This window comes from Poecilia formosa, unplaced genomic scaffold (assembly GCF_000485575.1).
Source record: "Poecilia formosa unplaced genomic scaffold, Poecilia_formosa-5.1.2 Scaffold36, whole genome shotgun sequence".
Lineage (NCBI taxonomy): Eukaryota > Metazoa > Chordata > Actinopteri > Cyprinodontiformes > Poeciliidae > Poecilia > Poecilia formosa.
The window spans coordinates 2,530,492-2,555,905 of record NW_006799975.1 but is presented as its reverse complement, the minus strand read 5'-3'; the positions used below and the strand labels follow the sequence as shown (position 1 = coordinate 2,555,905).

Below are 25,414 nucleotides of genomic sequence, written 5' to 3'. Positions count from 1 at the left end.
AAACAAGAAAGAAAGGAGGCCAATCCTGTCCAGCTCACCTCGTCTGTCCCACGTTAATACGGAGGCAGGTCGCTTTTTATTACTGGCAAATATGGTTCTGTGAAATGTTGGCCTGTAAATGCCAGGAGGTTGCCAAGATAGGGGTGTGGTGGTGGTGGTGGGGGGGGGCACGCCATATATAAACATGGACTACATTTAATAAATAAAAATACATAATATTCTCTTTCAACTAAAACCTATCAACTCCAGTAAAATCAGAGATGCATTCATGCAAGGCGTCAAAGCTGTTTATTTTTATCATTATTTTCTTTTAATTCATATTCGGTTTTCTTTTCAAATCTCTGAAACTCTGCAGGCAAAAAAAAAAAAATTAAAAAAAAAATCCCTCTTCCACGAATTTAACAAGAACACTTGTTTGTGAGTGGAGAAGCACTTAGAGCAGTCTCATCAATTACGCCTCCTGACACGTAGTGCGTCACTCAGTGTGATCTGAAATCCCTGTTTTGCTGTGATAATTGAAGCCAGATGAGCGACGCGTCTTACACCTTCTTGATGTTGGCCTATTACAGTTTCGATGAGTGATTTTTCTTTGATGGAATTATTTAGAGACGCGGTGCGCTCATCGCGTTAAAATGTTTAATGTGTGGGCGTAAATCTGGCTACGGTTTAAAAAAAATAAGCAGGTTGTTCATTATGCTTATCTGATTAATTAGAAAATAGACGCTAATTCAAATTTCCTTTTGGCTACAGATGTTTCCGGGGTTTTTGTTGTTGTTGGGTTTTTTGTTTTTTTTACATGTAGGTTATTACATCATTTTTTGTCGTCATGTTTAGTTATTTAAAAGCCATGAAATAGCCGTGTTTCTGATTTGTGACAGCCACATAATTACTCACCCTGAGCTTGGCGTTAACTCACAACTTTCGCTGCTTAACTTTTTTTTTTTCTTTTTTTTTCGTCTCCCGCAGGGTTTCCAGCGTCCTCCAAGAGGTCTGAGCCGAAATGGGGAGCAAAGCCCTGCACGCTCCGATCCCGCTGCACCCAGCCCTCCAGCTCACCAACTACTCCTTCCTGCAGGCCGTCAACACTTTCCCCGCTGACCAGCTGCAGGGACTGTACGGGCTGAGTGCGGTGCAGACCATGCACATGAACCACTGGACTCTTGGCTATCCGCACATGCAAGGACTGAGGTCGACGATCACGGCGGCCGCCCAAGGTTTGGTGGACCCCAGGATCCCCTTCCCGGCGTTGCCCTTCACGGCGGCCGCGCAGCTCTTCCATCCGAAACAGGCCGTCGTCACGCACGGCATCCCCCCACATCACAAGGACAGACCCAGGTTTGACTTTGCCAACTTGGCCCTCGCTGCCACTCAGGAGGACCCGCCGAAGGCCGCGGACCTGGCAAAGCTGGCGTCGGGACTAGGGGGGACCATCTCCGAGCTGAGCAAGCTGTCCCCCGACAGAAAACCCACCCGGGGCAGACTTCCGTCCAAGACCAAAAAGGAGTTTATTTGCAAGTTCTGCGGCAGGCATTTCACCAAGTCCTACAACCTGCTCATCCACGAGAGGACCCACACGGACGAGCGGCCGTACACCTGTGATATTTGTCACAAGGCCTTTAGGAGACAGGACCACCTGAGAGACCACAGGTGAGACGGCGCTCTGGCAAAACCTCCTACCTGCAGCATCAATCCACTCTGTTTTCAGCTCATTGTTTCTTTCAAAACATAAATTCTTCTGCACTATTAATAGGTCTACAGCCTTGACTTTGTTTCTGTTTACACGAATGCGCTAAAACCTTATATATATTTGTTCATTTTTTAAATTATTTTTTGCATTCTAAATGTGTGTGTGTGTGTGTGTGTGTGTGTGTGTGTGTGTGTGTTTTGTTTGTTTGTTTTGTTTTTACGCAAATCCATCCAGACCCTGATGAAGTGCCACTTCTTTTTTTTTCCACAGATATATCCACTCCAAGGAAAAACCTTTCAAATGTCAAGAATGTGGGAAGGGATTCTGTCAGTCCCGCACCCTAGCCGTCCATAAAACCCTACACATGCAGGTAAGCTCAAAATACTACGCATGACCCTGACCTGAAATGCTCAAACATCATGATTCTGTGTATGCTTGCATGCCTGGGGGATGTGGATTAGTCGTTTTTTAAATAAATAAATAAATAAATAATAAAATAAATAAAACTACTGCATTTTGGCCTGTGTTCTGATTAAAGCGTAAAAATTAACCCATAAAATTGTCATTAGGAGCTTGCAATCGTAAAAGCTGATATGTTAGTGTATTTGGATGTCTGAAAGAATACATCTGAGCTATACAATTAAAGGGAATAATCCTTTGCTTGCTTTAAATCTAAACAGGAGTCCCCCCACAAATGCCCCACATGCGGAAGAACCTTTAATCAAAGAAGTAACCTGAAAACTCACCTTCTCACCCATACAGACATCAAGCCCTACAGCTGTGGCCGCTGCGGAAAGGTGTTTCGGCGCAACTGTGACTTGCGACGGCACAGTTTGACGCACAGCCCACATCAGGACTACTAGGCCTGCACAGACTAATAAAAATAAACCAAAAAACAGTGGGGGACAAACAAAACTCGGCGGGAAGCTCACCGACTTTTTTTTCTTTTTCTTTTTCTTCTTCTTCTTCTTCTTTTTTTTCTTTTTTTTTGGTCATCAAAGAGACTTTTCGAAGCAGGACAACGTTGCTGCCTCGCTGCGCAATTTCACCGACAGGATTTGTTTGCACCTCAAGGATAATCCAAAGTAGCCACGACAAAAATAACACCCAGCTTCCCCGGCACCTGTAAATATGAAGACTGTGTAAAAAAAAATAAATAATAATAATAATAAAAAAGTGTTGGTTTTTTTTATTATTATTTCCTTTTTCTGACCTTGAAATAATAAAATTGTCAAAAACGTCATAAGTTTAAAGTATGTTAAATTGTATTTTAGAAATAAATATTTTCATGACACGTGTATAATTTCGTCCTGTTTTTATTTCACGCATTTCGGAGGAAATGCAGAAATAAATAAATAAATAAAATAAAATAAAATAAAGGCAAATATGTGTTGAAGACGATTCACCTATTCCAATGTGACGGATCGTTGGAGTTCCTTCTCTATGAATCGGCAGGCAGCGCACAGAACATGGCAATCTGGACGACTTCAAGCTGAAGACTGATAATAGGAATTACATGTTTAATTAGAGCAGCTGGTGGTCTTCATAAGTGTCTGAATCACGAGGCTCTGATATTATCTTCCAGAGGCTGATAAGTATATTAGGAGCATTAACAGCCGTATCACGTCTTTATCTGAATCATGCACCTCTGATTACATTATTGACATGCTAAGCGGAAGAAGGAAGAGCCTGCACCAGAAGCATGTTAATACACATTGTAGACAGGCCGGTCTCCTACGGAAGCCTTGTGGTTCCTGCAAAATCAAACTTAAAATAATTTAGAACGCACCTCCATTAGGTTAATGCAAGACCTCTTGAGCCATTAATATGAGAGGGCTTTTTTTTTTCCAATGACACGACAACCAATGGACGCTCCAGCGGCGGTTGTTTCCTGTTGACAGACTTTGGATTTCATCCAGCTAAACTTTGACCGCAGCCACACAACAACCATCAGAGTCTGGTCTGTAATAGGATGAGTTGATGTCACTCAGTCTTTATATTTATATATTGTCACTCAGTCTTATTGACTGAGCTGAAACCTGAAGCAACTACTTGAAAAATGGCTTGTATCTTTAAGGCGCTCGCAAATACAGTCTGATTAAAGCGACAGCAACAACAACATGCATCTAACACCATGTTCATTTTTTATTTTTTTTTTGCTTGGAGGGGGAGGAACATCTTGATGCAGGCTGTGGATCAGGATTTTTCGTTATTTCCCAGAAGACAATAGAATCGAACTTATCCTACAGCAACAAGGAAAAAAGTTACCTATAAGGTGAAGATTTTAGATTATTTTATTAAAATAGTATTCATGCAGCAGCAGCAGCAACAATAATAAAACGACTATGTTATTATTATTATTATTATTATTATTATTATTATTATTATTATTATTATTATTATTATTATTATGTTGGCAATATGTATATTTCAATGGTTTGCAGGTTTTTTCCGTTTTATGACTGCCTCCAGATCAAATTTAGTCTGGATGGAATCTTACACATTTACATCATGCCTCTTTTCCCTTTTTTTTTTAAAGTAGGCACAAGCAAGCGAAGCGATCTTGTTACAAACCTAGATATTTTGTTATAAGGTTTGTCATAAATCCATCCATCCATCCATCCATCCATCCATCCATCCATCCATCCAGCCATCCATCTGCTCGTGCGTGCAGTCGCTGGGGAGCTGGTTCCTCTTTCCAGGGGTGGTTTATCTATTACCAAATTATATAAGTCTGAGAAAATACCGCCTTGTATCGAATTCCAAAATTTTGGATGGATGAATACAATTTTTGGAGAACATGTGTGTAACTCGCAGCAGTTTATTGTTAACATTGATGCGCGAGGCAAAAAACGAACAAACAAATAAAAAACAACTGCAGGGGTTTCCATGAAACATATGCCTTACAACTCTGCGTGAGGATCACTAAATAAATAAATAAATAAATAAATGAAATAAATAATGACCAATATAATAATAATACTAAAGCAAAACAAAACGCCGAGTGGATTTTAAAAACAACCTGATGAATGACTTTCTTCCAGGACGCAGTTAACAGTGCGTGGACATTCGGGGACGGATTCCGTTGACTGTGTCCTCTGTAAGCCTTATCTAACTGACAGGTTAGCGGCTGCGCTGCCTGCAGGCCAATGGGAGCCGCTGCTCTGCCTTCCTATCTTTATATGACCTTACGCAGATTTTCCTGACTCTTTAGACAGAGAAAGAGGGTGGGAAACACTCCGGGGGGAATAAGGAACCCGTACCAAAAAAAATAAATAAAAATAAATAAAATAAAATAAAAAATGCGGATTGCACCTGCGACAGCCCATTGAAATTTGAGATATGATAACATTTCTAGTTTGATTCACAGAAAAAAAAAGAAGAAACACCGTTCAACGGCAGTATAAAAGGAGAAGTTTAAGAAGAATTATTCAAATGGTTTAAGTATTAACGAATTTCTACAAAGGTGCCCCCAAAACAATGTTTTAAATATTTCTTCTCTATTTTATTTTGCTATTTAATAATATTTTTATATTATGTCAGTATGTGTCTCTCCAGTGCAATGTCTAATATTTATTCAGCAACATTATTCTTTTTTCATTCATAAAATCTTCAGCTAGCCTACNTATCTATCTATCTATCTATCTATCTATCTATCTATCTATCTATCTATCTATCTATCTATCTATCTATCTATCTATCTATCTATCTATCTATCTATCTATAATGACTTATCTCTTTCATGTTCCTTTAAACTCAAAGTGTTACAAAAACAGATGATTTAGTGAAGAATAGGAATGAATATACCATCCACTATTTTTTCACTTGCAAATGTAAAATTTTGATAAAAAACAAACAAACAAACAAACAAACAAACAAACAAACAAACAAACAAACAAACAAACAAAAAACATTGCTAGATAATAAAGTTTGTATTTCTACTGCAGGATTCCTACTGAAATGCGCACTGAGGGTGAAAACTACAAACTTAACCAACCTGATCAGTTGGCTTTGATAAACACTAAATCTTTGATAGATTTGACCTAGATCCTAAAGTTATCAAATCTTCTGGAGATTAAAGCACTGCTCTCAAATATCAGCTTGCTGGAGAAATACAGAGCAGAAGAAAATACAGCTAACAGAAAAAATGAGTTTGATTATTTTTCTTTTAATTAATTAAGTAGAAAACCAACAGAAGAAAAATACAAATGGACGCACTCAAAAGAGCAGTTGGTCAGTTGTCTTATGCCTCATGTGACGTCAAATGAAGCATGTGGTTGTTGAGGCTTGCAAGTGTTTGGGCGGGTAGATTATATATGAATTAAACAGCATTTTATAACAAAATACCAAAACAAGTAGAAAACAATTATATAGGGGATAAACTAATGTTGAAGAGTTTGATTACTTTGTAGAAAAGTCGGGCGTTTCTTTAAAGGGAATAACTTTAAACAGGGTTGTCTCCTTATGCACATTTTGACTGTAGGTTGTGTCTTGTTTTTTTTTTGTTTTTGTTTTTTAAATAGCTGTAGATGTTTATCACAGTTGTGTTTTATGATACATTCAATTTATAAAATCCAACTATTAATATTTACTATTTTAATCTAATACTACATGATGTTGATCAACCGTAAGTGCATTGAATCTTTGAACGGGCTTTAAAATCGGTAATCTAATAAATGTTTTAAGAGCATAAAAGCACCTTGTGCTAACCACAGAAGAAACAAATAATCTATTGACAGATTCATAGCGTTTTGGTTGTCTCAGTTGCTGAATGTGTAAACTGCTTTGGGAAAGGCTCTTTTCCCACGAACGCAAAGGCAACGCTTGTCATACGGAAGCCGCGTTGGTGTTTACAGATGACGTTTGAGCTGTAGCCGCTATGGGATGTAGCTGACAGGAGAAACGGTGAATTCAAGAAATAGTGGGTGGACAGAAGCTGGAATCAAGTAAGAATCTTATTTTTTGTGTAAACCTTCAATGTTTTTGTTTTAGGGTGTCTTTTCTTTGCCGCAGCTGAACATTTGTGGGCAGAGTACGAAGCTGCTTTAATGACAGGTAGGGTTAGCATAGCTAGCCTTTCTCTATCTCACTATCGGGAATTGCTCCTTAGTAAGTTAAACTTGAGGTTACAGAGCACTTTAGTTATGTTTATGTCTCTATCATTTTGAAATATAGGTTGCTAATTGGTAGTATTGGTTCTCTGTTGTTGCATTTCGCAAGGAAAAGCTGCATTAGCTCTCACGTTAAACGACTGTGAAAGTTTAATTTGCGAAAAGTTAACACGTAAACAAGAGTTTGTGCAGCTAAATATTTTATAAAATTCATCTTTAAACGGAGAATGACAAGTGTTTGGTACATTTTGATATGAAGCAAATGGGAATACGCCGTTAATATTCACAAAAATGTTATGTTATCTGCGTATAAAAGACCCTAGATATTTGGAGTTTTAACTGCAGAAAAAACACAGGTGTGGCCAGTATCTTTAATTAGCTTCCTTCCATTCTGTATTTTTCAGATATACCGAAGTACTGCCTTTAGTGACGCACCTTACATTATTTTACCTAATTAGTATACGCCTTTACTTCTGTTCGGTAGCTATTAAAATGAGGATTTCTGCTGTTACCAATACCTAATTTCAGGCTTTAGTAATGCGCCCATATCCATACCATCAGTAGTTTTCTATCGGGCATGACTATTTTTCACAAAAAAACAAACGAACCAACAAAAAAACATACAAGACTATCACACACGTTAAATTGCATAAATATGTCAAAAGTATGGTATTTAATCATACAAGTAACTCTTGAGAACACATTAAACCTACATGCTTTAAACAAATTTTGAACATCCTATATACTTAAATGAATTTATTTTAAATTCGTTCTCAACTATGAATATACATTTTAGTTGAGTGCTGTACTTCCAAAGTCCAGTTGTTTAATGTTCCTGTACTTTATTCCAGTCATCAGCTATTTGAACTCTTATTGTTTAGAGAATAGCTGTTTATTTGCAGCAAGTAGGTTCAAATCAGGCCTAGGTTCTTTTTGAATGGAGTTTGCAGGTTCTCCCAACGCATGTGTGTTTTCTCTGGGTACACAAACTCCCTCCAATAGCCCAAAAGACATAACTGTTGGGTTAAACTGTGTTTGTAAATTGCCCTTAGTTGTGTGTGTGAATGAGTATGTCCAGTGTGTCTCTTGTGATAGACTGACAATCTGTACCCTGCCTCTTACCCAATGACCGTTGGAGATAGGCACCAGAGCAACCTCTTTTTCCCTGTTTCATGAGATTAATGGACAAGCCCATCATAACAAAAATAGAGTATGTAGTCATATTTTTATATCTTGATGTTAAGAAAGTGTTTCCATTTTCTGTCATTAAAAAAACAATTTCTTATTGTAGTTTTCAAATGCTTGTACTTCAGACAGTGTGAGTTAGACATCAAGTCCTGCAGGAAAATGAAATTGTCATAAATCTTGGGAGCAGAAGGACGCACGAAGCGCTCTAAAATTTCCTGGGATGTAGAGCTTAAATTGCTCTCTACACCAATCCTTATCACCCCAGTGACTGGTACAAAATTCTACAAATGAACACCATTATTGCCTGACATTGTAGTGTTTTACTGAGCCTTTGACTTGTGTCCAATACAGTGAAAAGATGCTGGAGTCCTACGTCACGCCGCTCTTGATGAGCTATGTGAACAAGTACATAAAGAACCTGAAGCCATCTGACCTACAGCTTTCTCTATGGGGAGGGGATGTGGTGCTCAGCAAGCTGGACCTGAAACTGGATGTGCTGGAACAGGTAATGTATGCTAAGTAGAACTTGTGCTTTTCTGAACATTGATTAAGATGGACTCCATATTTTACTACAGTGCTCCACAGTAATATCTGCCACACTGTCAGAGGTCCAAACAAGTTGTAAACATAACATTGAATTTGTCTGAGAAAATATAGCTTAGAAGATTATGCAACAAACAGCATAAATAAAGAAATATGCCTTGAGTAAAGTGGTTGAGTGCAGGTACCTGAGTCACCTCATTATCAAGTGAATTTAAGGAAAAACTAACTGCTTTTTTGGTATATTTGCACTTAACGTCACTAGTCTTTATTACAGTTGTGTTTTAATTCTGTATCTCAAACCTGTTGCTGCTTATGAAAGAAAGTAAAGAAAGCAAATTGTTCATTTTCCAGTAATTGACCTGATAAAGTGGCCTGGAAGTTTAGAAAGCTGTGTACACACACTCATGTACAATTATGTAGAGTGTTGATATAATGAATGCATTGATTGCATTGAACAAGAAGGACAAAATAACATTCAAGTGAGTTTCCAAGAGGAACTTTATAACCACAAAATGAAATAAAATAGTAATGACCTGGAGCCATCAAGACGATGAACAATTCTTCAATATAGGGATAGTTTTAGAGAAATGGGTTTAATATTACTGTGTGATTGCATTTCAACTCTGTGGCGTCAAATGGGAGCTGGCTGTACCCCACTAATTTACAATGTGATCACAGTCATTTTTCAATTGAAGTCCAGATGGATTCTATGGAGGTAACTGCTCAAACACATTGTTACAGTTATAGGTGCAAGTCTTTTGGTATGTTTCTAACAGCTTTGCATTTCTAGAGTGTGTCTTTTTTTGTCATTTGCTAAATGGCTCAAGCTCAGTCAGATAAGAAAGTAAGTAGCAGTTTTCAAGTTTAGCTCATGGCCATTCTAACATTCTGTATTTTTAGCATCGTTGTCCCTCTAGACGATGAACTTTAGGCTGCACAATATATCGCCAATATATTGTCCATGCAAAATTCATGGGTGAAATTTTTATATCATGAAGGACTGCTTGGAATGCAGTTAAATATTGCTCTAACTCTTATTTTAACAATTGTTTGTATTTTTTTATTTCTTTGTCTTTTTCCAGGAGTTGAAGTTACCATTTACATTCATGAGTGGCCATATCCATGAGCTACGGATTCATGTACCCTGGACCAAGCTGGGCTCAGAGCCTGTTGTCATCACCATCAACACAATGGAGTGCATCCTCAAGTTAAAAGATGGAGCGCAGGTGAGTTCTTTATGAGAAACATATTTTTTTAGTTAAACTGATGTCTGGGCTGAAATAGCACTGACCAGAAAGTCTTGTTATTTAAGGTTCACTGTATGCTAAAATAAAACTCCCTTATACATTTATCTTAATGTTTCCAAAAATTGTAATTGGTGTTTCAAATGCAGCTTCTTTATACACCTTTCCCCCTTCTTGACACAAAGGGGAAATATACAAACCCTGGACTGCTGCGTCAAGGTCTCTGTATATCTTTAGTAGTGAGGAGATGGCAGAAATGATATCACCTGAAGCAGACAGTAATCAGAGCAGATACAAGCTAGCATTTGCTCTGAGCAAGGCTCTGAGAATTGACAGCAAATTTCTGCCATTTCAGAAATCCATATCAGATGTTTCTTAGAATTGGATTATTTCATGCAATTTAAACATTACCACAACACAATCCTGCTAGTTTTGCCAATTCAGCATCCATGGTATTGCATCTATTGGTGTACCCCAAGATTGTTGACTGTGTCCTACTAGGAATCAGCTGGAGCTGCATTTCTTCCTGTTCATCTGTTCATTTTTCTATACCTGCAGTACAACAGTGAAATACATGAAAATGGACCTTTTTAAAACTGCTGACAGACTCAACTTGTAAGTGGTGGGATATGCCCACTCTCAGATATGTAAGCAATTGTGTGTAGTAATAAAGATGCTGTATGGAGGGGAATGTACTTTTTAAAGTTAAAAATAAAATACTGGTAAGGTTTGAATCAACTAAAGAGTTCACCTAGACTGTAATACAATGGATTGTTACAATAATACATAAGATATTTACCCCTCATTAGATAGTTTTTTTTCACAAGGAAAAAAAACTGTTTTTTTTTTATGAGAAGTCTTACCTGATTCAAGAAGCAGATTTTGCCAAGTACTCACAAGTACTTCACCCAGCATCATTAAGAATTATTTAGAAAGTACTCCTTTAAATGAAACCAAAACAGCTGATTTTGTCTTATTAGGTTTCTCAAGAGTATCATGTCCAACATGGTTTGTGGTTTCACCATTCAATCAGTTTGATGCCATTAAAATGCCTTTTTTTCGCAATATTGCATTTACACACTTCAGATGCTGAGATAATGTTTTATAGTTTCTGTAGTCATAAATCTTTTTAGTTTTGAAGTTCAGTGATGTAAAAGCAGTTGTCTTGAATACAATTTTTTTTAGATTTTTCTGGACTCATGTTTGCCACCCATGCTGGTTATAAAATTCCAAATGCAGCTCAGAGCTGGCCCCTTATATGGGAAGGCTGAAGTTTCAAGGCCAGATGTCCCAGAAGAAACACATTTCAAGGGAAGTCAATTACAGCTAATTATATAGGCAGCAGCAAAATGATTTGTAACACATGAGTTTGAGCTCCCCAGAACTAATGGTAAATATCATTCTATGCAGGTGGCTACTGCTCATGCTATCACGTTTCCAGTTCTATGGAAATTTAGACTTGTTTTAATGCTTCGTACACAGCTTTAGGTCATGTACCAGTAACAGCACTGATGTATTCTCAAAACAACTATTTGTTACAGATGTTTTCTGAAAGGCTTTGGGTAAAGAGAAGATTTTGGGGAATTGCAAATGACATTTGGACAAATTATTCAGTGGTATGCGAACCCAAGAGACATAATTTGGAGTAAAGCCAGACTTACAGGAGAAATCTTTCAAACATGTGGAATTTAAATGAAGCCCTGCACTTCTCCCCTGTCTGGGAGGTAGGAGGCTGACTACTGGGTTTTAACCCAAGAACATGAGGCCAGCTTGTTTTTCTTATTAAAGCTGTGATTGTATTAATGAGGATAATTATAAGATCATAACAAGAATAAATAATAAAGAATTTAGTGAATCTTTGTATATATAGTTCCATCTAATGTTGATATACATTGAATTGTAATCATATTCTGATTGGATGCAGGGAGCTTGTTTGGCATAGGTTCATGCAACAGATGGGCCTTGACATTTCACCCTGGAGCTCTCGCGCAATTTGCACAACGGCCCAAAGGATTTTGAAAAGAACTGCATAATCTCAAGTGTGTATGGAAAATCTTACGTTTTGTTTAGACAATCACTAGTGTTTCTTTTGTCCAGTGGAACCTTGTGGTAGGCCTCACACCGCCAATGTGTGGAAATGATAAATGATATCATTAATATGGTTTGTTTTCATAATTACCGTTAAAGCCTGAGCTCTGGCCTGTAAAAACATCCGCACATCTTTTGTAGTTCATTAAAGGCCACGTAATTTGACCGGAATTATTTAGACCTTTTGAATGTTCATGTTTCCTCCCGAGAGGAACCGGGTAATATTAGGGATATTGAGATTGGCCAATAGGGTCCATCTGCACAGCAGCATGAGCAGCTCATGACTGTGGTTTCCAGAAAATGTGGAAACTTGGGCATTTAGCAGCAATAGGAGATTACAGCTCCTGCTGACAGTGTAATTGCTTGAAATACAGTGTAACAAGGATTGTAGTACAGAAAGAATGGTAAGGATTTTGTCCATTTTCTTTAGCTTTAAGTTTACAAACTGCTGGTAGGTTAAACATAAATTAAGCAAACATTTTATAAAAGAAAAGTTACCTGTGATAAATTAATTACACTTTATTGTTTGTGCTTTTTTTTTTTGAACATGTAAAATATAATTTTTCCAAGGTTCACTTATGAAAATGGCATTACACTATTTGTACAACAATTTACCTTGTTTTTCTTTGTTTTTCTTTTCAGACTTGCCTTCTGAGTTTGTTGCTTGTTGACATAGTAACCTAAATCCCCAACATTACACAATTTTAATTGAAAGTCTGAAGGCGTACCTTGATGGAGTTTTTTTAACTTGCATTTTTTCCCCTCTGCAACATGGTAAATTGCCCCAGATGTTCAAGATAAGCCGTGATCAGCAAAGGCAGAGAGGAACTTGCTGGACAGCAGTTACAACATAATATTCTAAGACCCTCTTTATTTTTTATGAGACAGTGATAAGGACTTGGGTTTACTGAGCAGAGCCTTTCTGGTTTTGGCTCAGCTTGCTGCTTGATCTGTGGAGTTTTATGACCACTGAGTGAATTTGCCACTGATGTGGAGTTTTTGATTGATGCTTTGCCTCAAGATGATTTGGGGAGGTGCCTTTGAGACTTGTTGGTTTGGCATGCGTTCCCTTCCTCTGTTAAATTCCTTCCAAACTATTTTTAGGGTTTTACACCACCAAACCTCATTGCTCCTAAATAATGGGTAATGCATGTGAATTAGGAAACCCCTTATTCAGGACTTCCCCCAAAAAGCCTAAGCTACTATTCTAAAACTGAATCCTTCTCCTAATAGACAAAGGCTTGCTAGTTTATTCTTAGATGCTAAATTTATTACATTATTATATTTATTTCACATTTTGTTTCCAAAGGTCTTAAAACATTTGTTGTCCTACACTGAGACTTTACACCTGTCTTTTGAGGTTGAATTCATAATGTGTAAAACCAAAACTTTTGTGTTTATAGACTGACAGTCTATAAATACTAGTAATGTTTATTGTGTCAAGATGACTCGCTGCACAATATATCAAATTGCAGTTGTCAATATCAATGTGTCCAACATTGTACCATAAAGGACTGCTTGAATACAGTATTTCGGAGGATACCATAGGCAACCCCCTCTCAAAAAACATTACAATCACTTTGACTACACTGTATCATTTATGTAGTAATTTGAAATCATATGGAAAGAAACAACTGTATTAAAAAAAAAGAAAAAAGCTTCTGCTAATTTAGACTTCCATGTTTACTCACCTTAGGAGCGAAGCGCAGGCATACGGCTACAGCAGCAGCTGAAGCCGTTACAGCAGATCTGGTTCTTTCAAACTCAAAACTGGTTAATGATACACAATCCTGGAAAGCTGAGATTGTTTCTATTTGTACCTCAGAACATAAACACTGTAAAACATTCTTGCTTTAGTGGGTTAAAGTACTAAAAAAAAAGCAGTCTCAAAAGAGTTATTCCCTTAACTTCCAAAAATCCTAAGTGAAAGTCCCTGTTTCATTTAATTTATTTTGCAATTAAGCTTTATGTTTTAGTTAATGTATCTGATGGAGATTGTACTAGACTTTTTTCTTGTCTGTCATTTTGACTGACGAGGTAAAGAAAAAAGTATATAATCGCAGTCTATTTTTACCTGTCAATTTTTTAAAATGACTTATTCAACTAAATTTAATTTTTACTTGGAACAGAAATTCCACATCCAGCCGTCATACATCAAACGGTGAATAAATGTAACATTTCCTCACAGTGATAAAAACCTCTGACTCTGGCTCCAATAACTACATTTTAACAATCAAATTAAACTATTGCATTTAAATTTGAAAAATTCACTGCTCCTGGTGTGAACGCACAGTCTCAAAACTTCCTCTTGCACTGCATGGACCTGAATTGCGCACCCGCGTGTGCATAACCAACTGTCTCAAGGGGTATTGCTGCAGAGGCAATTGTTATGAGGTTTTGGATTTTTGCTTCAGACAGATAACATCTTATGGCTGTTTTGATGTTGATCTGGAGGTTGAATCTGTAATCTGGTCTCACACTGGAGGCTGGAATTACAAGTGCCACTTAAGTCAAAGTTTTGAAATCAGGGAATATTTCTCCAAATGAAGTGATCAAAAGTCGACAAGACTCTGGACAAGGGATAAGCTATCTTCTTTTGTTTCAGCACAGAAGAGTTTATATTTAATTGCTGTTTATAAGAAAGCAAAAATAACTTTGTCTTAAGCACAAAATATCCCAAAATCTAGTTATTTTTTTTATCATAACAGGTAAGTAGGAAAAAAAACAATAAAATGAAAATTTTGATTAGCTCAGATACCAAGAAGTGGAACATTCAGAATAAGAACTAGTTTGGTCATGGAAATCTGGTAGAATTTGGGTTTTTGGTGGCATGAAACAATTTTTCCTTCTGAAAACTTCTTGTAGCAGGAAAGAAGCTGGTGGAAAAAAATCATCCCAGTAGCTTCCTGTATTCAGTAAGTCAAGCAATGATCAATGCACTTTGGGCAGGATGCTGTTGTTCCACGGTTTAATCCCTGCTCTCAAGCCATCCGGACCAGAGCGGCCTCTCTTCTGACCTTATTACTCTTATTACATGTTCGCTGTTCTGTCTGATATTGTACTTTAAGAAACAGTTGCCTTCAATTAAGCTGAATGTTTACTCAAGTGATACTTTGTTCTGTCAGAGATATGTTGCAGTTTGGAACTATTAGCTCATATATAAAGTAAAAATGACAACCACTGAGTGTGTTTTAAATAAAAAATATTTTATACTCTTCATTGCCTTGGCATGGAGGTTCTTTCCTGTCGTGTCTCATTCACAGTATGTCCAGGTCATCTCACTTTCTACAGTGGTGTGGAAATTGCTTATTTATATTTCTGAAGCAATATGTCTACTCTAAAGCCAGAGTCCTGGTCTCGGATTTGTTTTGGGTTTATTTTTAAGCGTAGAGCTTGTGCTGAAGCTTGTGCTGGTGCTGCAGAAGTGCTGAGCAAATACTTCTTTCAGTCTGGGTATTGAAACATCGTCTTAGTTGGGAGTGGTATTTCCTGACACTGATGGAAATTCCTCTCCTATTTCATTTGTCTGATTTATTTTATCTTGCTGGTTTCAGAACATTGACTCTTACTACAGTTTGTTCCGTCCAGCTGCACCTCACATGTGTAATTAAGTTGTCAAAGTAGCTTCAGCCACTGCTTACACTGTACAAGGAGCCTGATGCTTACATTGTTCAAAGGGAGCTTATGTCTTGCATAATGTGTCTTAGTGTTTTGTTTGACATCATAGGAAAAAGTTTGAGAAATTTATAGTTTTATTTAAACATATAAATGTCTAGTTTAGTTTTTTGTTAAACTTAGATCCTGTGTTGTCACTTCACTAAAATAAAAAGGCTGATGTCCAAAACAAATATTTGGAATCTTTTTTCCTTTGGAAACTTTTTAAAGTTTAAAATTCTTATCATTTGAGTGATAAATTCATGGAAGACAACTAGTAAGTTTTATGAATAAATAGAAACCAGGTTAAAACTAAAACATTTTCTAATGAATGCTTGTTGTGTTAATATTAAACCTTTAAGTCTGAAGTTTTTTTTTGTAAGCTTCTTTGTATATCAAGACTTATTGTAGTGTTTTAATGTAACCAACACATTGCCGTTATTGGCATTGCAGAGTGAATGTACCAGTGGAAGTCACATGCCTCACATGCTCAGCCTTGGCTTGTGGTTAGCTGATGGAAACATCTACAGGACCATTGCTTCTCAGATCTTAATCTGGAAAAATGTACCCCTCTTTTTGCATTTTTCTTTGACTTCTATTGTGCTTTTTTCCTTTTTGTGATTTTTCTTTTCTGATGTCTAATTTTTTTCTTCTTTTGTATTAGGTCTTCAATTGTCCTTCATTATTGTGTGTGCAACTATTCATTTCTTAAAAATAGTATTGTTTTATATTATTTTAATAATCACATTTGTAAAATGTACATTTATGTTCTGTTTTCTCGTAATTTACCAAATCTAGATGATGAAAAATATCTGATTAAGTGGGGCAGCACTACTTGCAAAAGTACTTCATAAATATGCACAGACTATGAATATTGTGCACATATGTACGTAGTGATTTGCTACCCATTTTGGTAACAAATCGTTTTAAAAATGTCAGAACAACCCACTGTTTCCAAGGAAACTATTATCAGAGTTTTAATTAACCTGCTCTTTTACATTGCAAATAATAGAAAAGTAGTGTCACATCAGTGTCAAACTAAGCTGTTGTAATGGGGCCTGGTGTTTATTTACAACACATCTTTATACATGTTAAAAATTTCAAAGAAGAGGATCAGAGCAGGTTGCTTAAAATTCTCAAGTCCTGCTCTTCGGACACAAGATGAACAATTTTGTGTAATTTTAGTTGATGTGTCAGGATGCAATCCCACATCCTCGGTCCCACTGGCATGTTTTCCAGTGAGGAAGTCGAGACTTGGGACTTTGGGTCAGGCTGAAGTCACTGATTTGGTTAAAAAATGTATCGGTGGCAGGGCCCCGGGGGTGGATGAGATTAGCCCGGAGTTTCTTTAGACTTTGGATGTTGTAGGGTGGTGTTGGTTGACGTGCCTCTGCTATGTCACAAGGACATCGTGGACAGTTTCCCTGGATTGGCAGACCAGGGGTGGTGTTCCTCAGGTTTAAAAAGAAGGACTGCAGGGTGTGTTCCAACTACAAGAAACTTGCACTCCTAATCCTCCCTGGTAAGGTCTATTTTGGGGATCTGGAGAAGACGGTCTGCAGAATAGCTGAATCTCGGATTCATCCTGTTCATGGAACATTGGACCAGCTCCACACTCTCAGCAGGGCCCTGGAGAGTGCATAGGAGTGCATCCAACCAGTTTACATGTTCATGGAGAAGGCGTTGGACAGTGTCCCTCGGGGAGTCTTCTAGGGGCTTCTGGAGAGTTCTGGCTTCCAGGCCCCTGACACTGTTAAATCCCTTCATGGCAAGTATCAGAGCTTGGTCTGCATTGTTGGCAGTAGTTCAAACTATTTTCGGGTAAGAGTTGGATTCCACCAATGTTGTGCTTTGTCACTGGTTCATAACCTTCATGATAACTTCTAGGTGCAGCCAGTTTGGTGGCCTCAACATTGAGTATCTGTTCTCTTGGCTTCATCAGACCATGATTTACAGCCTTCACTTGAGTGGTTCTCAGCTGAATGTGAAGCAGTTAGAATGAAAACCAATACCTTGAAGTCTGAAACCATGGTCTTGAGTGCTTTCTTTGGTTCGGGCACGAGATCCTACCCAAAGCACAGTTTCAGTATCTGCATGCTTTGTTCTCAAGGGAGAGAAAAATGGAGTGGGAGATGGATAGATGGATTGGTGCTGCATCTGCAGTAATTTGAGCGCTGTACCGATCTGTCATGGTAATGAGAGCTGACTCAAACGGTAAAGCTCTCAATTTACTGGTCAATCTAAGTTCCTACCCTTATCTGTAGACACAAACTCCGAGTAGTGACCGAAAGAACTAGACTGGAGATTCAAGTGGCTGAAAGGAGTTTGCTCTGCAGGGTTTCTGGGCTCCTTGGAAATGGAGTGAGAAACTCAGTCATCCAGAAGAGACTGTTGAGGCCAGTTGAGGTGGCTTGGGCATCTGGTTAGGATAGCTCCTGGGTGCTTCCCTGGAGAGGGATTTTGGGTATATCTCATTGGGAGGTAATCCAGAGGAAGACCAGGAACACTCTCGAGGGATTATGTTTCTTGACTGCCCTGGGAACACCTTGGGATTCCCTCGGAAGAGTTGGCCCAAGTGGCGTGGAAAGGGGAAATCTGGGTGTTGCTGCTTAGGCTTCTGATGGATTGTGCCAGAGAACCAATAATGAACAGACAACGTCATTGAAATTTTATTTTGGTGTTGTGTAATATTCCTTTCAATTTATATGATGTACAGCTGGTGTACACTACTTCTATGAGAATTTCTAACACGTTAAACAGTGAACTGAGCAGTGACACACTGAGTTAAGTACACACTCATATGTTTTTTTTTTTTACTAGATGATTTAATAAAAAAAACAACAACCTGTTTTTCAAACTTAGAAATATATTTTCCCTGTTTCATCAGCTTTCAGATTTATGTTGTTCCACAAGTTCTGTGCATCTGGATTCAAATTTGATCCTGGTTTTGCCAGGATGAAAAAAGTTACCAATGTTGGTTTAGTTTGTTTCACTATGTTTTCACATTTAACGCCTCCACTAAGACTTGTGGTGATGGGATAAACAGCATTTTCTCTCTTATTTTCCTTTCTTTGAGGTTTATGGGATTTAGCCCTAGTTTAAGACTTCTGACTGCCCTCATTGCACATTATAAAGTGTTAACATTTTTTTAACCCCGTCTTTTAAAAAAAAATTATAGGGTTCCTAAACAGGTTACAGACATCAACTTTAAAATTAGCATTCAAATATATTCAAAATCTTTTTTTCAGTCCCTTCTGCAGTGAAACAGTAGCTTTTCATGTGTGGATAATATTGGGGAAGTTGTCTCATTAAAAACTAGAATGTTATGTTGTGAGCCTATTAATCTGCTCTGTAACTTAGATTTATTAGTTATTCTGGGCATGTTGAAGTCAGATATTAAACAAAGCCAATTTCACTTTGGCATGCGGAGGTATTCTTGGCTGAGTTGTACAACATGACATCATCAGCGGTGTTTCTTTTTTCTTTCTTTCCAGAATTCACTTATGTAAATATACTTCCTCTCATCATTTTTATCAGTCTGCCCTCCTCAACATGCTGCATGCTCTTTTAGTTTGTCAATTTCTCTGGAATTAAAACTGCAGTTTGTAATTGAAACAACTTCTTCATGAATACTAAATTCTTTTTGTAATAGCCATTTAAAAAAACACAAGACTGACATTGCATACTTATTTGCCAAATTTAATTTGAACATATAAACCTGTTACAAATGGAGTTCTATGTAATCTATTCTCACTGACTTGACATTTGAGTTAGTATACACAACTATGTTATTATAAGTGCTTAAAATAGTTTATGAGGAAAATGTTTACTTGAACACAGATTTTTGTCAATGGCCACAAGAAGTGTATTTTTTCTTAAAGATTACTTGCAACATAGTTGGCATAAAAATAACCGTTGTTGAAAATTTGTTTTTATTGCTGTTTTTCACTGTTTGAAAAGTTAAATCAATTGAGTTTTTTAAACTGACTTTATTTTTCATGAATTCGTTTTTATTTGCTGAAAGAAAGATGACTAATAAAGGAAGGCTCAGTGTATGTGATGTACATCGTGTACATTTCAGTTCTTTATTAGAATTTTTTATTTCAGTCACTTTAAATTGAGATTTCCTCTCCCTGTAATTAACTTGGATCCTAGAGCAGAGGAAGAAAGCAGCAGGAGGAGAGCACATTTTGTAATGAGCTGTTTTCATTGAGATAATTACTCAGAATGTCACACAATGTTACATTCATCATGGCTGATTTCAGTCTCTAATCCCTCCAATCTGCCATGGATTCCAGCTGCTTCACAGGGGTTTTTAGAGTCTGGGTCTTTATATTTAGCTTCCCTGTGAGAATGTTCACATACAGTTGTGTGTTGGGTTGTAAGCAAGGTGTTCACTCCAGGTATACGTCCCTAATGTAGTGTGGTTGCATCTGAATACGGGTTACTGAACAGTTTTGTAGTTAAAAGTCAACTTCAATCTGAGGACGGAGAGCAACATTTTTGTAGTTATTCTGTCTTGTGGTACTTCTACTTAAAAAACCCTTGCATTCAATCCCATCTTTTATCACAGTTCTTTTACTTCCTACATTTGTTAGAGTTTCATTAAGTCATTCGCAGCCAATTTTTAACTGAGCAGATGGGTGTGTTGGAATGGACGTTGAAGAGAAGGTCACTTGAGGCTACACTGATGAGTTCATTTTTGTTTCTGCTAAAATTTAATTCACATTTTCATGTCAATGACATTTTCATGTCAATGAAAATGTACAATGAAATTACTAATCTTAAACAATTTCAATGGATTGAATACAAATGAGTGACTACTTGACTATTTTGTCACCATCTAAATAGTTTGATTGTATGAACTTACATCAAAACGGTAGATGTCGTAAGCAGTAGACAGGATGTGTATTTGTCAGATTCAGTGTGGATCCATGTGTCTCTGTTTATGTATGCGAGTGTCTTGGAGAAGGAGGGGTCCTGTCTGAGATAAGGAGCTATTGGGTTTCCATATTTATTTTCTCACTCTTTAGGCGTTTGCCTTTCCCTGTCTGGCCTTCAGTCTGAAGTCCTGCTGCTTTGATGTCAGCATAAGTTTTCCAGCAACCTGCAGAGAAAAAGCAACAGTAACAGAGTATGTTTATTCAGCAATGGTCTGCATGCTCTTATTAATCTGGGAAAACTTTATGAAATTGACCAGTTTCAAAAATGTTTTGATTTCAAAGATCAAGCAGTTTCTGACAAAAAGGTAATATGCTTCCAATTCTTGTTAATTTTTATGTGTCCAATAAAAACTGTTTTGTTTTGTATTAGAAAAAAAATGCCTTTTTTAATTTTTCCCAACAAAGTTTTCTTACACTGAATGTCAAGGAGAAGGCTGCAGATGACAGGAAATTGCAATAGGTCTTGTATATTATAATACAAACAAGTATGGAAAATCTTCTCTGAAACATATAATTAAAGAAATATGTCTGCTCAAAATTTTGCTTGACCTTGAAAGCTTGACTAATTAAACACTTAAAGATGTTAGTTTTTATCGAAACAAATAGAGCTATACCAATCACACTTTTTCTGACAGCAGTTTCTATTTGTGCATGCAAAGCCTAAACTGTACAATCTAGATTCTTGAAGGTCAATAAAACACGAGGGAAAAATTGTAAACTTCTCTAACGGGTACAGAGTTTTTTAATCCAGCAAGCTGTATGCAAGTTTGCACACAATATTCAATGACAGGTGCATACTTCGTTCCTAGTATCTGAGCTTCCTCTAGTTTGTTTACTTACCTCCTGCAGTGTGTGGTTCCTAATAGCAGGAGGTGGTTGAGCTTAGGCATTAACACTTAGACAACCATATGAGTTGAGGGTACTACTGGTCCCTACTGGTCTATGATTGAGTGAACCGTCTGTTTGCGGACACAGGTCACGTATGACCCTCTTGTGCCAGACATGCCTACTCTAGTGCCCACTTACCCTCTGCGTAGGGGGTTCCTCTCGTCTGTCACTCACACTTTTGGAGGCTTTTTAATTTTCTTTTCCCTGTAGTCTTCCAATCTCTAAGGTCCGGTAACTCCCCGCTTCTCTCAGCCTAGTCAGCTCACTTTTTTCTCACTGTATTATTTTTCCACTTATCCCATTGTTTTTTGTTGACCCTTTCCTTTCTTACTACCGTCATCTTAACTTAACAACTAAGTTGACATGCCTGTAGGATAGTAACCCCCTTTCCTGTTTTTTTGTGTGTGTCTGTCTCTCTCTCTTTCTTTATCTTTCCATGCCTTATTCCCTGTCCTGTACACAGCTTTGGCATTGCTGGGATCAGTTTACATGGCAGCAGCTGAAGCAGGCTTCATTTGTCCCAGGGCTTCCCTCTGAAAAGGCATTTTTCACCTCTGGAGAATTGCTCACTGCCCACAGTGACATTGAGTGCTTAATTGCACTACTTCCAAATTTGGAAGTCTTGATCTGTAGTGGCAGTCCAAGCTCTTGAACTCAATGTACTATGTGGGCTTGGAGGGTTTTGCATTCCTTTAGGTATAGATATGAGTCTCAGAGAAAGGCAGACTGTTTCTAATTCTTATCTAATCACATAGCGTATTGTGAACTAAATGCTGCAAAATGTGAGGGATTTTTATAAGCCTACTGTTTGTTTATTTTTTTTTACCTGGATATATTTTATCATTACACACCTGACACTTATTTGTTAGTGTTGGCAAATTTATGTTTGTCAGTATTGAACAGCAATTTAATTACTTCCCACATATGAATATTAATTCCTGACCTGATAACATTTTTATAATCTTACCCTCTGTTTACTATTGATGCACTGAGAGAAAATGAATGTGGATGAATCGGTGTGTAACTTGAGAGCATTGGGTTTTTATTTTCTTGAGTATTTTAGAGTGAGGTGTAATGTCCTTGAAGTACCCGAATACACTTCATTGTGACACATTCAGTGTTGTTCTGGTTAGTGTAAAGAGAAACGACTGAGACATGTAAATACCAAACATATGTGATCCTCTCTTTCTTTGTCCAGATTGTCCAACTAACTTACCACCCTGATGAACAGTGGAAAGGTTACAGTGCTGTGGTAACCTCTTAATCAATACCATACTGAACTTTTAGCTTGCTGAGTTAAGCTCCTTTACCTTGACATCCAGCTTTCCAGAGGTTTTAAATTTGTTAAAAATGTATTTTAGAGTTTCCCACCCCTCCAAGTATTTTAATATAAACTCCTTTTGTCAGATAACTGTTGAAGAGACAGTTGTAGTAGTGAAACCATGTTGGATTTTTGCTGTCAATTTGATCCAATGAAATCATTTCTTGTTTGATGCATTTTCTGGCAAGTCATATTATTTTACTTAATTAAGGAAACAGAATTTATATATTTGTTTAAATTCCCAGTGACAAATAAGTATAAGCCTAATGAAATATATGCATGTCTTTCCTCATTCCTTGCATGTTTTCCTATTTCTCTTCCATTACCGACTAGAAACAGTTCATTAAATGGTGAGATTGAGATCCACAGGGAACATAAGTCTGTCTGTATGAACTCCATAAAATTAGTTTAAATTATTTCAATAAACTCCTGCAGAATTTTAGTTGACACATCAGAGCCTTTTTTGGAAACACTCTTATAGAGGTGACACAGTGGTAGAATAATTAAATTACCATTTTCATTTTTAATCATTAAAATTCAAATTGGTAAATATTTGCTTTGATTAGTTTTATATCTGTCTTGTTAACAAAGTGGGCCCTTATGACTGACGTTCTTTGGCTTGAATCTTCTGACATCTCTACTCTTTGTCTGCTGTTTTATTTGTATATAAAGTAACACAAGTCCTGTTGGCATGAGGGAGTTTTTTTACTCAAGAATTTTTTTTTCCTAATTTAATGAAAATTTTGACTCATTATGTTTCTTTGCAGCCTTATCCTCTGAGATAATTGTTTTGGTATCTATTAAACACACCTAGAGAGTCTTGAATTTCTGATCTTAACATGCCATGTTTTTATGATAGGTGACATGTGCTGTTGACTTGTGCCATCTTTGGGTGCTTTTATTTTTTTTTAAGTAATTTATATTAACCCCCTGTGAGAATGAGGATCCATGTTTCTTTTAGAATTCATCAAGGTAGGAGTCAAATCCACCGCGTTCGCTCTGCTCGTGCAGCTCGGTGTTTTTGTTTTTTTAAATCTCTATCTTTAGTTTAATTTCTTTTTATCTCTCTTTCTCACTGTTTCTTTTTCTTAAAATCTCTCTTTCTCATTGTTTATTCAATGTCACATGCTGTTTGTATTTTAATTATGTAAAGCACTTTGAAATGCCTTGCTGCTGAAATGTGCTATACAAATAAAATTTGATTGATTGATTGATTGAACCGCAGATGTCCAAATTGAGCTGTGCTCAATGTTCACAGGTGCACATTTAGGCACGATGAACATATCACCATTGTGAAAACTTTGACCTGATTATTTTATGCTTGAATTAAAAGTTTTTGGTTTGATGCTGTATTAATTTGACCATCCTCTTTTTTTGTTTGTTTGATTGTTTGCTTGCTTAGGATGACCATGACAGCTGCTCCAGCTCCACCAGTCGCAGTGTGTCTGATGGCTCCAAGTCTACAACAAAACCTCGCCGTCTCCAACAAGCAGCTCCCAGCGATCCAGACCTACCACCAGGTAACTAGTTGTTTTCTTTTCCCAATGAGGACATTAGTTTTTTTATGCTTTATTTTGTTTAATGAAGCATAAAAACATAAAACAGGATGTTTTGTATTAATATTCATTTTTGTGTTAAAATATCTCTAATTATATTGTCCTTAAACATGATCTCTGAGACAACACATTTTCTAGGGGCAGGGTATGCTTAACTTAAAGTAGAAGGTGGAAAATAGGAGATTACAGAATAATTATTTAACAAAGACAGGGTAAAAGCAGTGAGCTGTAAGATATAGGAGCCAGATCACTGTACCATCCAAAGGTTAACTCCCAGAGCCCTAGTAGGCCTGAATCTACGAACTTATACTCCTGACTGGTTTTATCAGGGGAGGATCCATTTCCATGCCTGATGTTATGAGATAATATCTCTCCCCAGCTGTTAAAGCAGGGTGCCCCCACACCCCAGCATCCCCTACGGTGCCTGCCTCCAAGTAATCTCTTTGGAGTATGTGAATGTGTGCCTTTGTTCCACTTTGTGTGTCTAGGATTTTTAGAGTATCAGTGTTCATTTATGTGCACGTATAACACTATTCCACCACTGGTCCATGTTGTAACCCATTACAGGCAATAGAGACAACTGGGGTCAGAGGCTAAAGGAGCTCAATAATAGCAAGGAAGCAGATGAATGCCGTAATCCCTGGCTTCCTAATTAAAAGGTAGAGGTTAAAAGGTAGCTACGGTAAAACTAGCCTGCTATGACTCAGACTGGATATTTTTGTAAGAATAAGATACAAACCAAATGTGTCAGAACACTTGGTTTCTAAAAGCAAAGACAAAGCACATTAGTTGACTTAATTGTGTTCTGTAAACCATGAGAACATAAGAAGTTCTCATGGTATGGATAGATTTTGTTGCTTTTGCACATATTTTTGTGTTAAAATATCATCAGAGTCGCAGTGTCTCTGATGGCTCCAAGTCTACAACAAAACATCGCTCCCAGCGACCCAGGAAGTACTGAAAATATGTTCATTCGTTATGGATGTGTACTGAACGAGTATGTACTTGTTTTAAACCTGACTACTTGCAGAATATTAATGTGCACAATGTAACGTTCTGTAAAGCAACTTTTAAAGTAAACAGAGAAGACTCCCAGCTATCACTAAACTCTATTTTGCAACATTAATGTTTCTTATGAAGCTACAGCACAGAAACAACCAAAACTTTGCCAGTGAAAACATCTTCCAACAA

General features: G+C 37.3%; 2 protein-coding genes across 6 annotated transcripts in view; both read left to right on the top strand.

Moving 5' to 3' along the window:
* The window catches only part of osr2 (odd-skipped related transciption factor 2), a 4,272-nt gene extending 1,285 nt beyond the window's left edge, over positions 1 to 2,987 (top strand). Inside the window, exons 2-4 of one of the 2 annotated variants that reach the window (XM_007550479.2) lie at positions 967 to 1,647; positions 1,958 to 2,057; positions 2,368 to 2,987. In XM_007550479.2, the coding sequence (XP_007550541.1) occupies positions 1,001 to 1,647; positions 1,958 to 2,057; positions 2,368 to 2,550 (930 nt within the window). In that variant the 5' untranslated portion in view covers positions 967 to 1,000 and the 3' untranslated portion in view covers positions 2,551 to 2,987. The remainder of the gene's footprint in view (positions 1 to 966; positions 1,648 to 1,957; positions 2,058 to 2,367) is intronic. The other variant, XM_007550480.2, reaches the window with a different exon arrangement.
* Positions 2,988 to 6,515: 3,528 nt separating this feature from the next.
* The window catches only part of vps13b (vacuolar protein sorting 13 homolog B), a 333,331-nt gene continuing 314,432 nt past the window's right edge, over positions 6,516 to 25,414 (top strand). For 3 of the 4 annotated variants that reach the window (XM_016670633.1, XM_007550475.2, XM_016670636.1), the window contains exons 1-4: positions 6,516 to 6,633; positions 8,338 to 8,491; positions 9,612 to 9,755; positions 24,070 to 24,187. In XM_016670633.1, coding sequence (XP_016526119.1) covers positions 8,345 to 8,491; positions 9,612 to 9,755; positions 24,070 to 24,187 — 409 coding nt within the window. In that variant the 5' untranslated portion in view covers positions 6,516 to 6,633; positions 8,338 to 8,344. Of the gene's footprint in view, positions 6,634 to 6,679; positions 6,743 to 8,337; positions 8,492 to 9,611; positions 9,756 to 24,069; positions 24,188 to 25,414 lie in introns of those variants that run through there. The other variant, XM_016670634.1, reaches the window with a different exon arrangement.